Here is a 13,832-nt window from a genome sequence, read left to right on the forward strand (position 1 = left end):
TTTTTTTTTTTTTTTTTTTTTTTTTTTCCCATTCCACTCACTGGGTTTCTAATACTGGTAACCTTTCTCTACAGCTCCCATGTGTGTGTATAAGTGTGTGTGTGGCAGAGGCAGTGGGGGTTATGTGTTTAGGCACTTTTGGCAAAGCCAACAGAGTTGTTATCACGGTCAAAGACAGTGTAGTAGGGACCAATGAAGACATCTCCCAGGATCCAGAGTGGGCCCCCAGGGGGTGGGATGTCCAGGCCTGAAAAGCCACTCATGCAGACGGTCTGTGCTCCTGAAGTAACCTAGACAGAAGAGCGAGAACTTCAATTTAAGCAGGCCGTTCCCTTCCCTCAGCCTTGCAGGTTTGGCAAGAACACCTGCAAGGATGGCTTCGCTTCAGCCTCTCCCAATCTGAGATCCAAGATCGCAAAAGTAACTCCCAACCCACTGCTCCCACGTCTCCAAACCCAGCTCTCCCTCCCTTAAGCACTAAAGCATCGAGTAAAGCTGCACATGACCATACACCTCCCAGCCCACACAGCCCTGAATTAGAGTCATCGGTGAAAGTCTGCATAAGATGGTCCTTGCAAGTTGATTCTGATGGCTTAAACAACAGGCTGGTGGTCTCTGCTATGATAAGACTGGCCTCATGGTACCATAATCCAGCAGGAAAGAGCTACATGTTTGTAGAATGTGATGCAACAGCCTGCCACCCCTTCCTCGCCCATCCTACTATCCCTCATGAGCGTTATTCCTGGGGTCTCATCCCTGAGAGACTTTGGTGAGGTTGCCTGGGTCCATCAGCTATGCCACCACCCTGACACCCCAATCTTTCAGACTTTTTCTCAAGCACCAGCGTTGCTTTGCCTGCTCTTGTGTTTTGGATTTCATGGCTGAAGTTTGAGCAGCAGAGGCAAAAGTCAGGCCTTGGGGGAGAAGCATTAAGTTTGGCAGAAGCTGCCTGGACATACCTTAAGGATATACTGCTCTCCTGTGAGGTCATAGGGCTTCCCTCCTAGTGTTATTGTGATGATAGGCAGTGTTGGCACTTTATCACAGGGGACCAGGTACTGAAATGGCAAGAGTAAAGGCTTTAGATGGGAGCTTCCACACTCTCAGGAAAGAGCACAGTCTTTCTTGGGCACAATCACATTTTTCCTGTGTCTTTCCCCAAACCCAGCTCATCTCAGGGTGCAGGAGAAGCTTGAGCTGGGGTAAATAGGCTGCTCCTTGCCTAGGGCTGCAAGCTGAGGGGCCAGAGGACTTTATGGATGGAGATGGAGCCAAAGGATGTTGGATTCAGCTTTTGGCTCTGCTGAGTCCCAGGATGCAACAGCCGATGTGGCACAGCTGAGGGTCTTTGCCACAGGAGAGGCAGCTGTGGCTCAGTAAAGCCTACAGACATAAACGGGGGCTCATGATGTAATGAACAGACAAAGCCGGTTTCATTAACACTGGCAAGTCTTGGGGATGATGGCAGGCCTAAGCCAGCTGTTGCTGCAGCATGGGGTCTCTGACACTGCAGAAATGCCTTACAAGTGCTCATAATTCTGTGATTTGGGAGGGGTTTCAGAGCAGGGCATTTTTTCTAGAGGGTCTTTATAATCCATGTTCTTCCACAATTTCAGGGAGGAGAGAGAACCTTATGAGATGAGCTTTGATTGTTAAAAACTTGACAGCAAAGGGTTGTCCTTTGCAGTAAATACACTTGTACTGAAGTGCCTCTGGACTCACATTAATGTGAATCCTCGGCCTTGGCTGCAACTCAGACCCCTTCTCTTCCACCTCCCAGAGATGGGTGGCAGCAGTGACCCAAAGCCTCCCACAGTTCATGGGACCTGGGCCTTCTACCATGAGCATGAGCAGAGTGGTGAATGCTACCCAGGGTCAAAAGATGAAGGAGTCCCTGCTATGCCAGAGGCTTTTCCAGGAGTACAGGCTGGGAACGGAGATCAGAGGGAGCAGAAGACCTGTGTCTCAAGAAGCATCTGGGTACAAAGTAGGGTGTAAGAGCAGATGCTGTGATGGCCATAAATCCCCACATTCTCAGCCCAGCCTCACCTCGCCTTTGATGAGTGGTTTTGCACCGATGGCTTTCTGTATCTGCTTCACTTCTGCTTTAGGGCCGGTGATGAGTGAGGTTCCTGTGTCCACGATGGCCTCGCAGCCCCCATCACACAGAGTTGTCCCATTGCCAACCTCCACCCTGCAGAGAGATGCCCAGGCAGAACACAATCATTAGAGGCCACCCAGTGAAGGCTGCAGGAAGCAGCAGGCAAAGAGTTGATGGCTGAGCCCAGGAAGTACACAGGCACACATGGCAGGCCTGTGACAAATGCCCAGGAAGGGCAGGTGCTCAGAAATACTGATGCAGCACCAACTCAGTGCACAGACCCCCTGGCTCCTTGTCATTTGATCGTGATTGAGCAGGTGCCTTGAGGTGTTGCTGCATTTCTGCAGAGAGCCTGGACAGTTCCCTGTGTACCCTGCCTGCTACCTGCACTCCAGAACAAGCACCACAGCTGATAGACAAGGGAGCGAGCTAAGGGCAATGCATTATGGACTTGTATTGTGCTACAGCAGAAAACGAAGGGTTAAAGGGGTGGTGTGACAACTGCGGGCAAGGGAAGGGTTCCTGTACAAAGAAGAGGCATGACAGGAGCTGCTTGGCTTCCTCACCCGCATCACATTTCACAGCAGTGCAGACAAACAAAGCCTTCCAGCCAAGGGTCTGCCACACTTTGCCAACGCAGCAGGGCTGGGGGAAAACGAGAACTAAAACCCTGCGCTGGGGAGGGATGCGATTCCGAGGAAAAGGACACACTCTGATCACAGGCCACTTTTAAGTTCCCATCACGTGGGAAAGCTCAGAATAGACCGTGGGGCTGGCGGACGGCAGCTCAGCCTGCTCTCCTCCCCTCTGCCTCCAACAATGTGTGCTGATTGCTGCGCCGTGCCCTTCACTCAAGGGCTGGCTTCCTGCGGCCTCATCCTGCTCCTCTGGAGCTGTCTGCAAGTCAGCCAGGCAGCTCAGGCCTTGCTAAGAGCTGAGCAAAACTGGGGTTTAACACATGGGGCTCGCCTTGCCTGCACGCAGGACACACTGGCATCTTTCCCCCAGTTCACAAGGATGCAGTAGGCGCTTTTAAGGGTCAAACCATAAATAAAAGTAAAGGATTTTGCAGAACACCTCCTTAAGGCTTCTGCCTCTCCTCCCTTTCCAGAGACAAACAACCCAGGTTGGGATTTTAATCTGCTTTTTTTGGTGTGGATGTGTTGCAGGGACAGAGGCGATTCCTTTGTGGGGAGGATCTCAGCCCAGCCCAGCCCCGGGCATGTGCTGTCTGCACACATGACCCCACGCATGTAGTCTGGTGGAGAGGGGAACTTACGAGTCCATGTGGATCTGCCAGTAAGCCTTGCGCGTGACATTCATCCATCTGAACTCGCCAGTGTAGTACTTGGGGTCGGTCCCTCCCAGGAGCAGCTCACCACCGGGCTGAGCACTGGGGTCTCTGGAAAACAACAACCAAACCTGTGAACATCAGAGGTAGAGTGAGAAAACCCCCCTTAACATCACCCCAAAATGCATGCTGGGATGCTTGGGAGTAAAGCACAGCCTTAGCAGCACTGGAAATGGACACCGAGCTATGTTACATCAACAGAAGGACAGATACTGTGAGATAGGCTGGGCTGGGAAAATGGGAATATTTTGGTCCAAAGCGTCCTGCAGCTTTTCCCCTAGTGCTTTCTCCCAGACACCTGCCAAAACTCTTGGCAGAGAAGGGGGATGGCAAAGGGGAACTGAGCACTGACACAAGGATCCCCCAAATATCTGCTTGTAAAAAGTGCCTGTGCAGGGCTGGACAAGGCTGATGCAGGGTTAGGTTATCTGCACTTGACGCTGTGCCAACCAGCAGCCTTGGAGTGAATTCTCAAGGTTACCATCAGATAAAAGCTCACTGCCAAGCAGATGGGAAGAAATATGGTGATGGGGGAGGGCTGGTGCTTGAACAGCCAGCAGCAGCTCTCTCTGCCCTCCCTGCTCCTGACGTGCTACTTTTTGGGCTGAAGTAGTTCAGAGTCCCTGCTGCAGTGCCAGGAGGGTGATGGGGTGTCCTGGGGGGAGTAGCAGTGGGTGGGAAGGTGCTGAAAGCTGCAGATTATTTCACAGGGGGTGAGAGAGAGAGCATTTAGCCCCATCATTAGTGAAGACTGGAGGGGGGCATGCTTGCCTGGCGGGGTGGCCATGTGGCTTAGGGATTCTGGCAGCAGATTGGGGCAGTGTTCACCCCTCTAAAGGGGACTGCACAAACAGCATGTGATTTCATGATCGCAGTCCTGTTTATTTTTGTTTCTCTTTCCTCTGGAATCATCCTCTCTCTTCATCAGTTAAAAAATCTGGTTGCAGATCTACCCAGCTTTTTACCAGTAAAAGAGCTGCATTTCTACTTCCCTTCTTGTCATTCCGAAGCAGTAAACAGAAGAGACTTTGGCCTGACTGCTCCTGCAAGAAGAACTTGCTGAGGCTTATCTAACTGGGAAGTGCTGGTCAGAGTGTAAAATAGCAGATGACAAGAAGTGCTACTGGGAGACAGAGAAAAGCCCACTTGGCTTGCCCTCGCAATGGGAGGTGTGCCACCAAACCCAACGCTACCTGTTCAGGTAGAAAGAGAACACATTTTTCTCAATCAGCTTCTGTTCCATGATGTTATCGAAGAAAGGGGTGACCTGGTCCACAGAGATCCTTGGGAATGCCATGCCCAGGATGCCGTCAAACTTGGCAGCGATGAATGTCATGCCCGGCTGCTTCACGGCCTCCCCGAAGACCTGATGCTTGATTTTCAAGTTACCGAGCTGTGGGGAGATGGGGAAGGAAGGGAAAAACAGACTGTAAAGAAAACTGACACATGGGACCAGGGTGGTAATGGTATCTCACTGAACACAGGCTGTAGTGTGTCCCTCAGTGTGCTGCCACACTCCTGCCTGCTTTCACTGTTGCATTTGTAGGCAGCTGCTGAAACCAGACACCCTTGTCGGGGGAAGAAACAGGCAACTCTGGCTGCGCAGTGGAACCTCCTGAGTCCCTGCAAGGCCCAGCACACCTTTAAGGGCAGGAGCCTCCCTTTGCTCTTTGCCCACCTCACTCAGCCCTTTTAGCCTTTTGCTGGGTCCTGGCGCTGGCCATGCCATTCTGCAGCTCCTCCTCTTTGCATAGACAGACCTATATCACTTTGTCCCCTCTACATCCCTTCCCCTATCACCTACTTCATAATTTCCTCCCGGTCTGAAAAACTCTTGTGCTGCATTTTTTATCCTTTTCCCCACCCTGGACATCTAAGTCGTCTCTGTATCCTCCTCCTGGGGTGCTGCACCCGTCAGCGGTTGGGAACACAAATCCCTCTCACCTCTGCCCACAACCCCTATGATCTCCTCTACATAAGAAACATCCCTAGGATATTGCTGCATCTCTTGGAAGAGCCACCACCCTGCAGAGACCTCCCGTGGGAGGGGAGAAGACCAGCCAAGAAAGCGAGGTTGAGCCTGAAGCACAAAAATAGCAAGTGGAGTACTGAGAATTCAAAGGTCACCGCTCTTGCCAGCCATGAGAAGGACTGGCATTCCCCACTGGAAAGCTGAAACGCCTTGCAAGGGCAGATCCCCGGAAAGAAGATTGCAGAAAGCAGGACAGCTCTGCTGATGAAGAGCAGGACGCATCTGCTGGCTCCTGGCTTTAGCAGTTCAGGTTTGTGAGCTTCTGGCTGACCACAGGCAATTTTAGCATCCATGCTAGGACAATTTCAGCCTCTCAGCCTGCAGCCAGCAGCCCTGTAGTGAACCAGGCTGGACTGACAAGCTGGCCTCTCCTACCTGATGGCAGATAACGATCCCTGTAAATTACTAATATTCCCCCAGGGCTAGACACTGCAAGGCTGGGATAGCAGTGCTGCCTTTAATGGTATTGGAGGATTGCAGTAGGAAAGGGTGATCGAGCCTTGCAAAAGCTGAAAGCCACAGGGCAGGATGTGGGGTGAAAGAGTACAGCAGCGCATCCGCTCGCTGGCACGTGGTGAGCGCCCCAGTTGTTTGCTGCAGGTTTACAAAAGCCACCACTCGGCACGGCGGGTCCTGCAGCAGTTCAGAAAGTTCAATAAAGCTGCCACTTAAAATAAAAATGCAACAGACTGATAACACTGAGCACCAGGTTTGTTTGGGTAATGCCCTGCTTGCACTTCGCAAGGGGGAGGCAGGTATCTGCCCGGTCATAGGGTCTCAGCAGACCCTGCCTGCACTTGGTCCTCAGCAAGACTGAAACCCAGGACCATCTATAGCAGAGTGCTGCTGCCAGGTGACAGATCTTTGCCTCTGTTGCTCTCCTGGCTCTTGCCCAGACACAGAGCAATCAAAAATCATGATCAGTGGATGGCTGTGTAGTGGTTGCCCTCTAGGACTTTACAGACAGGTGTTGGCACCCCACAGCTCATCTGGCCTCCTTGTTATAGGCCTCAGTCAACAGGCAAGCCCTAGATGGCAAAGGCAGACTTATGAGGTGAGGGCTTCTGTGGCACAGCTTGGCACCAGGGCTTGGGGTGCAGAGGCACAGGGGAGAGGCAAGGAAGAACACCACACTGTGTGGTGTATCTGCACTGCAGTCAGGGGAGAGACCTCATGCCCCATGGCCAGCGAATTCCCTCTGCTGTCCTTAAAGGACATCCCAAGGTCGGGCTGTGATAAAGGGATGAGATGCCTGAGCAGCAGAGGGTTGGCTGAACCTGCTGCTCGTTGGAGAACAAGCAGCACTGGAGAGCACGGTGCTACAGGGCTCCTCCACAGAAGGAGAGAGGACATTTCACGGGAGCTCATCACCCGCTCAAAAAGAAATTCTGGGCTACCTGACAACCAGCACCTTTTGGTGAGATATCTGGAGCCAAGTAGGTCACACTGAAGGCTATTTCAAACGTCTGTATTGCCAGACTACACTTGACTGGGAGCATGCCTATGGCATGCTGTGAATCGGAGGAAACATCTTGGTGTCCAAGCTGAAGGTCCCCAACCCTCTGAGTTGCCCTTGTTCCTGTGTACTACAAGCCTGACACTGCTCAGCTACACATGACAGGTTTCTCTTGCTTCTGCGCAGACAAAAACCAAATGCTACAAGCTGTGCTGTTTGCCAAGAGCCATCCCCACTTCCCAAACAAATTCAGGCACAAAATCCTCACTCTGAGCTGCCAGGAAGTAAAGAGCTAATTAGCAAGCACCCATTAGGGTGAGAATTACAAACCAAAAAAAAAAAGAGAAAAAGCTGCAATTTTCCTTCTGACTCACTTCAGCTCTTGCATTAAGCTGGAAAGTGGCTAAACAGGCCCACACTTTCTAAGGATAGTAAAGTTTGCTGTTTGCCTCTGGATGCAGTGTAAAGGCAATAGCTGGTGCTTCCAGGCCAGGCTGAAATTTCCATGCTGTAAGGATGAGCTAAAGAATGTACCTTGCCTGAGTCACACACTTCAGGCTTCTCTTGGATATTTTTCTTTTGATTCTGATGAAATTGGTAAGGCAGTACTTTTCAGCTGAACCTACGCAGAAACATCCAAATCCCTAGATTTATGTGCTTAATTCAAAACTTCTGCTTTGTCTCTCCCCCCCTTGCAAAGCAAACATATGCTCTTAATGCTGCCAGGAGACCAAGTAATCTGAGAGCATGTGCACCACTGAGGCTCAGCAGCTGGCAAACTCTCACGAGCATCTGGACCAGGGAGGAAGCCATGAAAGGCACCTGCCCTTCACAAAACAGAAAGCTCAGCCTTTGCCCACTGAAAAGGAAACTCTGAGAAGCAACCACCAACAACCCAGCAAACTCAAGCAGGGGAACCTCTCCCCAGGGTGTTACCCTAAGCACAAGTTCTTGATGCGAGACCAGGATGGGGCAGTTAAGAGACCATTTCTAGCCTGTGCTTGGGAAGCTGCCCATGTGGACATTCACTAATGTGTGGATACTGTCCAGGAACAAGCTGGGTACCACCAGCAGTCTGTGCAGTGTTGCTGGTGTGTGCTTGGGCTGGGGAGTTTCTACAGTCATGAGGAAGAGGACCGGAGAGATGGCCAGAAACAATGTTTGCAGGGCACCACGCGTGCAGTCCCTGCTCCCAGCCTGCTGACTTGCAGATTAATACCTTCCCCCTTGTCAGCCTGCCATGGTCATTGTCACCTCCACAGTCATAATCCCCACATCATTTCAAAGCACTTGGAAACAAAGCACTGAAGCATGCTCTATGCGAGCAGGACACTCAAGAAGGGAGACCTGTCGAAATCAAACCCCTTCAAGTGCTCTACCCAACAGAGTCTGGAGCAGCTCGGGGGCAGCTCGAGGCAAGGGCAGTTGTAACTTACCGTGACTACATCCTCACTGAGGAACCCAGTCAGGCTCCCTGTCCCATAGTGGATGGAAAAGGAGGTGCCGTTCTTCACGTAAGTGCTGGATTTAGAGGAGTCGTACTTGTGGTGCAGCACTGTGGTCAGGAAGGGGAACACACAGCATTAGTGCTCCTTGATACCTATGGTTTCCTGATACCTAACCCTACCACCACCCAGCTTATATAGACAAATGGACGCTCAACAATGTGAAGGCACCTGGCTGGCCTGAACCAGCATTTACCAAGCCCAGACTGCTTAACAAAGCATTTCCAATGTCTGGGGAATTATGGGCAGATCCAATTCAGGCTGTTAAATCGGATTTGGCCACTGGTTATTAAAAGCCTAGTGGTTATGTGGCTGGTGTGTCAGGGTGCATTAGCAGAGCAAAACACGTACCCCCCATGTCCTGGAGAATCAGGGTGGCTTTAAATATAGCCTGCTCTGGGCATGAGCATTTTCTCCTCATGGACTTACCTGTTTCTTTTACTAAGACTACTTGAATTTTTTTGTTTGGGATTTTTTTTTTTTTTTGTACAGAGAGGGCTCAAAATATTCTTTTAGTTGCAGAGAAGAAGGGCTTTCCCCTAGTCTAAGCTGTTTTTCCTCTTGGATGGATTGGGAGCTGTAAGATATCTGTGGTTTTACGGCCGGGTAGATTCCTCCTCCACAGACTCCTCCCAAGTCACGAGTTGGCCAGCGCAGCTCCATGACTGCCTGCTGAGCAGCGCAGACGATGGCTGAGGACCAGCTGAGCCATACAGAAACCAACATGCTACACGGGGCCTTCCCTGGCTAGGTTGTCTGGGTCCCAGTTTGGATCCCAGTCTGGCAGGAGGTTAAACTCATGAGTCCTTTGATCCTAGTGCCTCACAAGCCACTGCCTTGAGAAACCAGCTCCCTGCTACACATCAGGAACGCCCAAGACAGACCAGGTCTGGACCTCCCTACCTGTGTCCTAAATCTCACTTCACAGACCCAGAAAGAAGATCTGTCTCCTCTTTGGGCACTACAGGGCCATAGAAGAAGCCAAAATTTCCACTCTACTCCCAGTGAGCACTGTGGAATGCCTTTCATGGTTGCATCTGTTGACTCCACAGGTTTCTCCACCCTGCTTAAGCAGCACAGCCAGTGGCTTTTAAACGGCATTTTGCCATAGCCAGGTTTGACATCTTCAACTGTGGAGGTTTATTGCATAGGAACGCCACAAAGCAAAAAAAACTTGTAGTCCCTAAGATGTTCTCATCTCATTGTGCCTACCTGGCTCTCGTTAATTATAACTTCATAAACATGCATGTACATGCTCTGTGCAGCAATAACCCAGAAACTAGGACAGTTTGTATCAGATCTGGCAGGAGGCTGACTTAAAAAAGTCAGCCTTGCGCAATGGGGCATATAATCTGGGTCTATAATCTGGGGAGAAACATCACAGCCTATGATGCTGTTCCTCTGCTGCAGTGCCAAGGCTGTTGGAGAAGATTTGGCCCTGTGCGTGGATGACTTGGAAGGGAAAAAAAAACCAGGAAGGGAGTAATGAAGAATGGGTGCAGGAGGTTGGGACTGTATTTCCAGTTCTGACCCTAAAGAGCCCATCAGCCTCTGGCAAGCCCTTTCACGCTGCTGCCTCAGTTCTCCTCTTGCAAAGCAAGGATCTGCATTTTTCAGGGAAGAAGATATTGAGCAGTTCTTGGCATCTGTAAACACTTACTGCAGGCGATGTCCATTATGGAACAGTGCACAGACGGCACCCAGAGGTTGGAAGAGCCAGTGTCAAAGATCACAGTGAAATTCTGAGGGGGCGTCCCAATGCCGATTTCGCCGAAATACTGGGCCTGCAAAGGAGAAGGAAGCCATGAGCAGAGGAAGCTGGCTAAAAGCACGGATTAAAGATCAAAAACCTCTTAGGGTTGAATAGAGGATCAGTTTCTTATCTAGACACTGCCCGCCTCTTGGTTTTGGCACTGATGAGCTCCCAGCCTTTGTTCTCTGAAAGGGAGGCTCCCCTTCAGTGTTCACAGCTCATTACAGTGGGTGTGAAAAGGATAAACCCGGGACAACTGGGATGGGTGCGTGCGGGGGAGGACATTTGGGGCATGGAGACAGGGAAGAAGAGAAGAGAGAAGGTCTGCAGGCTAGCATGAAGTTCACTGTGAGGAAGAGAAAAACGATGGAAGGAAGCCAAGCAAAACACCTGCATTATTGAAAAGCTGAAACTGGCTGGGAAGCAGCTTTGCTGGTGGGTTCTCAAAGGAGCTGTGGGTTGCAGCGAGCAGCAGCTCTGCCCATCATGGGTGGAGGTACAGCTGCTGGGGTTTGTGGCGTTTGCTGGTTAGCTCCGAGGTAGGGAGGAATAAACAACTGCTCAGTCATGGGACCTGGAAGACTGGAAGAGTGGTGGGAACAGAGGGCATCAACAGCATCACCAGAGGTAGATTTAGGCCTGCAGGGTGAAAGTTTGGGAGATACCTGCAGCACAGGTATCTGACGGATACCCCCTCTGCCCTGCAACTGCACCTCTGCTGGGACTGGAAGAAACCTGAATGGCTGAGCTGTTTGCAAGGCATCCCTCTACCTGCAGAGGAGAGAATGAATGGGGAATACTAGGTGGGTCCCCTATTTGGGGCCTGTTTTTATGGAACTATTTTATCCCAGCCCTACCAAACAGGCAGAGGGCTGTGTTGCGCCAGGTGAGCAGCTCGGTCAGAGTCCTGGAGAGAAGGCTGCTAGCAAGGGAAGTCAGCCAGTACCTTTTCCAAACCCCCCATGCACTTAATTAAGGTACAGGGCGAAAACAGGATTATCAAAGCTGTTTACCTCCTGTGTGCTTAGTTTGCAAGGGTTGCTCGCCGAGTAATTAACAATCCATTGCAATTAGCCAAAATGGGGAAGCAGCACTTGTTTTTCAGTGTTTCCGTAATTATTGCCGGGGCTTGAAAATCAACCCCCACTACGGGGTCCCTGTACATCACATACACAGACCCATGAAGTGTCCTAGGGCCAGCATGGAACATACGAGGCACTCTAGGGCGGGTCGTGCCTTTTGGCTCAAGAGTTCCCTCGGTAGCAAAAGCCTTTTCAGCCAGGCTGGGAGGGACCCAAAGGTTCCTTATCTCCCACCACAGGTTGCACTGGTGCCCCTGTGACAAGGGAGAACAGTCCTTCCCTGAGGCGGTCTGAGTTGTGGTTGCAAGAGACAACACCGTGACACAACCGCTAGTGCCCTGGCTTTCAACATGACCAACTGAAACAGAGGTGGCCCTTCCCAGCACAGGACGGTGCAGACGGGATGACAAGAGCCCTTGGAAAAGGGAAGCAGGGGGCAATATCCTGAATGAATGCCCAAATATCTGAGGCTAGCTTTACTCTGACAGCCAGTGCTCACATCTTAGCCTGCCAAGAGCTGTGAAGGTACCCAGTGAGGCACCCAGAAATAGTAAACCCCACACGTGTCTGGCAGCTGGGCAAGGGCAAACTTCATGTCCTTTATCTGGCTTCTCTTTTCACCACCATGAAGGTCCCCTTGCTCCCTAAGCTGCTGAGAAGAAAGTGGAGGTGCAGGGTGGCTTTTCCCAAGGCAGTGTAGAATATGAAGAACAGGAAGTTTCCTGCATCCCCAGTCCTGTAACAAGCTGGCTCCTAGTCTGAGCCTTCTTCCTCTACCCCGTGCTCACTCTTTTATGCCCCAACGCCTCAAGGAGTGGAGCATGATTTTTATGCCCCTGTCTTGTCAAAAGTAGTACCCAAATGGGCTAGGAAGGACTGTAAGTCAGCAGGCCCTTATTTATGGTTGTTAATTACTGACAAAGGGGAAAGGAAATAGGTCACAAACTGAAATGCTCCTGCTTGGGTGGCAGAGGGTTGTTTGCTGTTATTATTATTATAATTATCAGTATTAATATTTTTAGTTTAGCAATGATGGGAAGCACCTTTTGACGCCCACCCACTAAGCCATGGAGGTGCATGAAACTGTCCTATGAGACCAACATCTCTCCCTCCTTTACCTTCCCAGCTGCGGTGGGACAGTGAGGCTGGCATGTCCCACCACCCCCTTGGGATGGGTACCCCCAGAAGCGACAGCCACTTGCCCGACATTGTGCTAGGGTCCACTGCAGCGAGGGGGTGATGGCAGGGGGTTGTTACTCACATCCATGTAGTTCTTCAAAATCTCCGGAGTGGGTTCTGAGTTGGCAAAGCCCAACTTGAACTTGAGGACCTGGGTGAGGGCGTTCACATCTGGGATCTCGCTTCCGACCTCGTTCAGAACCCGCCGCATGGAGGTGAACTTGGTCAGGGGGATCCTATGTGGGGAAGGCAAACACCCACCTGTTAAACGGGTGTGTGTAAGGATGAAGGGGGGGGGCGTGGAAGAGGGGCAGCAGGGCTCCACTGAAAACAGGGGACACGCCAGCACGAGGTGGATGAGGTTTGGGCTCCTGCCAGCATGCCGTGCTGGACCCCCATGCTGTGCTGCGCTCAGTGCTCTTCCCAAAGCCAGGAGGAGTTGGGGTGGCTGCCGAAGGTCACCAGGTGTAGTGGAAGCTGGAGAGAGGCCCCTCCATGAGCAGGGAGAGCTGGAGCCCTTAAATCTCCATCGGGGGGGGGTGGGGGTGGGGTGGGGTGGTCTCAGACCTTCCCCCTGCACCGTGTGGGATTGCTGCGAGAGAAGCCCTTAGGCCCCCGCTGCAGCAGCACTGCCAGCGTCTGTCCCACGTCCCCCGCTCCGCCCGGGCGGCTCAGCAGCCCCCGAGCAACCCCCACGTCTCACCTGATGAGGGCGGCGCAGGACCCGGCCAGGGCGAGCAGCAAGAGGAGGCCGCGGGGCCCCATGGCGGCGATGGCGCTGGCGGTGACGGGGGATCAGAGACTGGAGGGTCCCGAGGCTGAGAGGCCGCGACGCCGCTCCCGGTCTGCCGTCCCTGTTTTTGTAGTCACGGCGGCCCCTCTCCAGGGATTTCTCGAGTCAGCTGACGGTCTAAAATTGCAACGGGCGGCGTCACGTGAGGGCGGGCCGGGCCGGGCCGGGGCGGAGCGGGGAGCGGGGAGCGGGTCCGGGGGCGCCGCCTCACGGCCCCCCCTGCCGGGCTGACCCCCGGCGCCTCGGGCCGTGACTCAGCCCCCGCCGAACGGGAATAAACAGCATGAAATCAGTCACGAGGGGCCCGCCCGGCCGCGCGTGCTCCTTCTGCCCTGACTTTAACTTCCCCCTCTTGGGTGGTTGTGGTTTTTTTTTTTTCTTTCTTTCCAGGTTTTCCGGCCTTTTTTCGCACCCCCCGGAGAGTGGTGTGGGGGGGACGCGCTCCCCAGCCAGCAGCCCCTCCCAAGCCGGGCATGGTGGGGCCTCGGCTGCTCTGGGACCTCGGCCACCCACCGGCAGTCACCGGGGGGGTTCATTCTACACCTCCCGCCCCGGGGGGCCGTGGCAGCCCCCCCAAACC

General features: G+C 52.5%; 1 protein-coding gene across 1 annotated transcript; it reads right to left on the bottom strand.

Moving 5' to 3' along the window:
* Positions 1–26: 26 nt before the first annotated feature.
* Positions 27–13,363, bottom strand: CTSD (cathepsin D). Its single transcript, XM_027888732.1, has 9 exons — positions 13,163–13,363; positions 12,542–12,695; positions 10,106–10,229; positions 8,377–8,495; positions 4,646–4,845; positions 3,381–3,503; positions 2,050–2,194; positions 960–1,058; positions 27–290 (listed from the first exon to the last, which is right to left on the bottom strand). Exons 1-9 carry the CDS (start codon positions 13,222–13,224, stop codon positions 129–131), a joined length of 1,188 nt encoding a protein of 395 aa, XP_027744533.1. The 5' UTR covers positions 13,225–13,363; the 3' UTR covers positions 27–128.
* Positions 13,364–13,832: the final 469 nt, after the last annotated feature.

The sequence above is a fragment of the Empidonax traillii genome, unplaced genomic scaffold, assembly GCF_003031625.1.
Source record: "Empidonax traillii isolate 1590-97213 ecotype Southwest subspecies unplaced genomic scaffold, ASM303162v1 scaffold245:size1430315, whole genome shotgun sequence".
NCBI classification, from domain to species: Eukaryota; Metazoa; Chordata; class Aves; order Passeriformes; family Tyrannidae; genus Empidonax; species Empidonax traillii.

Coding starts and splice junctions, on each gene's coding strand:
- CTSD (XM_027888732.1), bottom strand. CDS start 13,224: ATGGGGCCCCGCGGCCTCCTCTTGCTGCTCGCCCTGGCCGGGTCCTGC. Junction 10,230..12,541: donor TTTTGAAGAACTACATGGAT/GTGAGTAACAAC, acceptor TCTCCTTTGCAG/GCCCAGTATTTCGGCGAAAT. Junction 291..959: donor GAGAGCAGTATATCCTTAAG/GTATGTCCAGGC, acceptor TCTTCTGTCTAG/GTTACTTCAGGAGCACAGAC.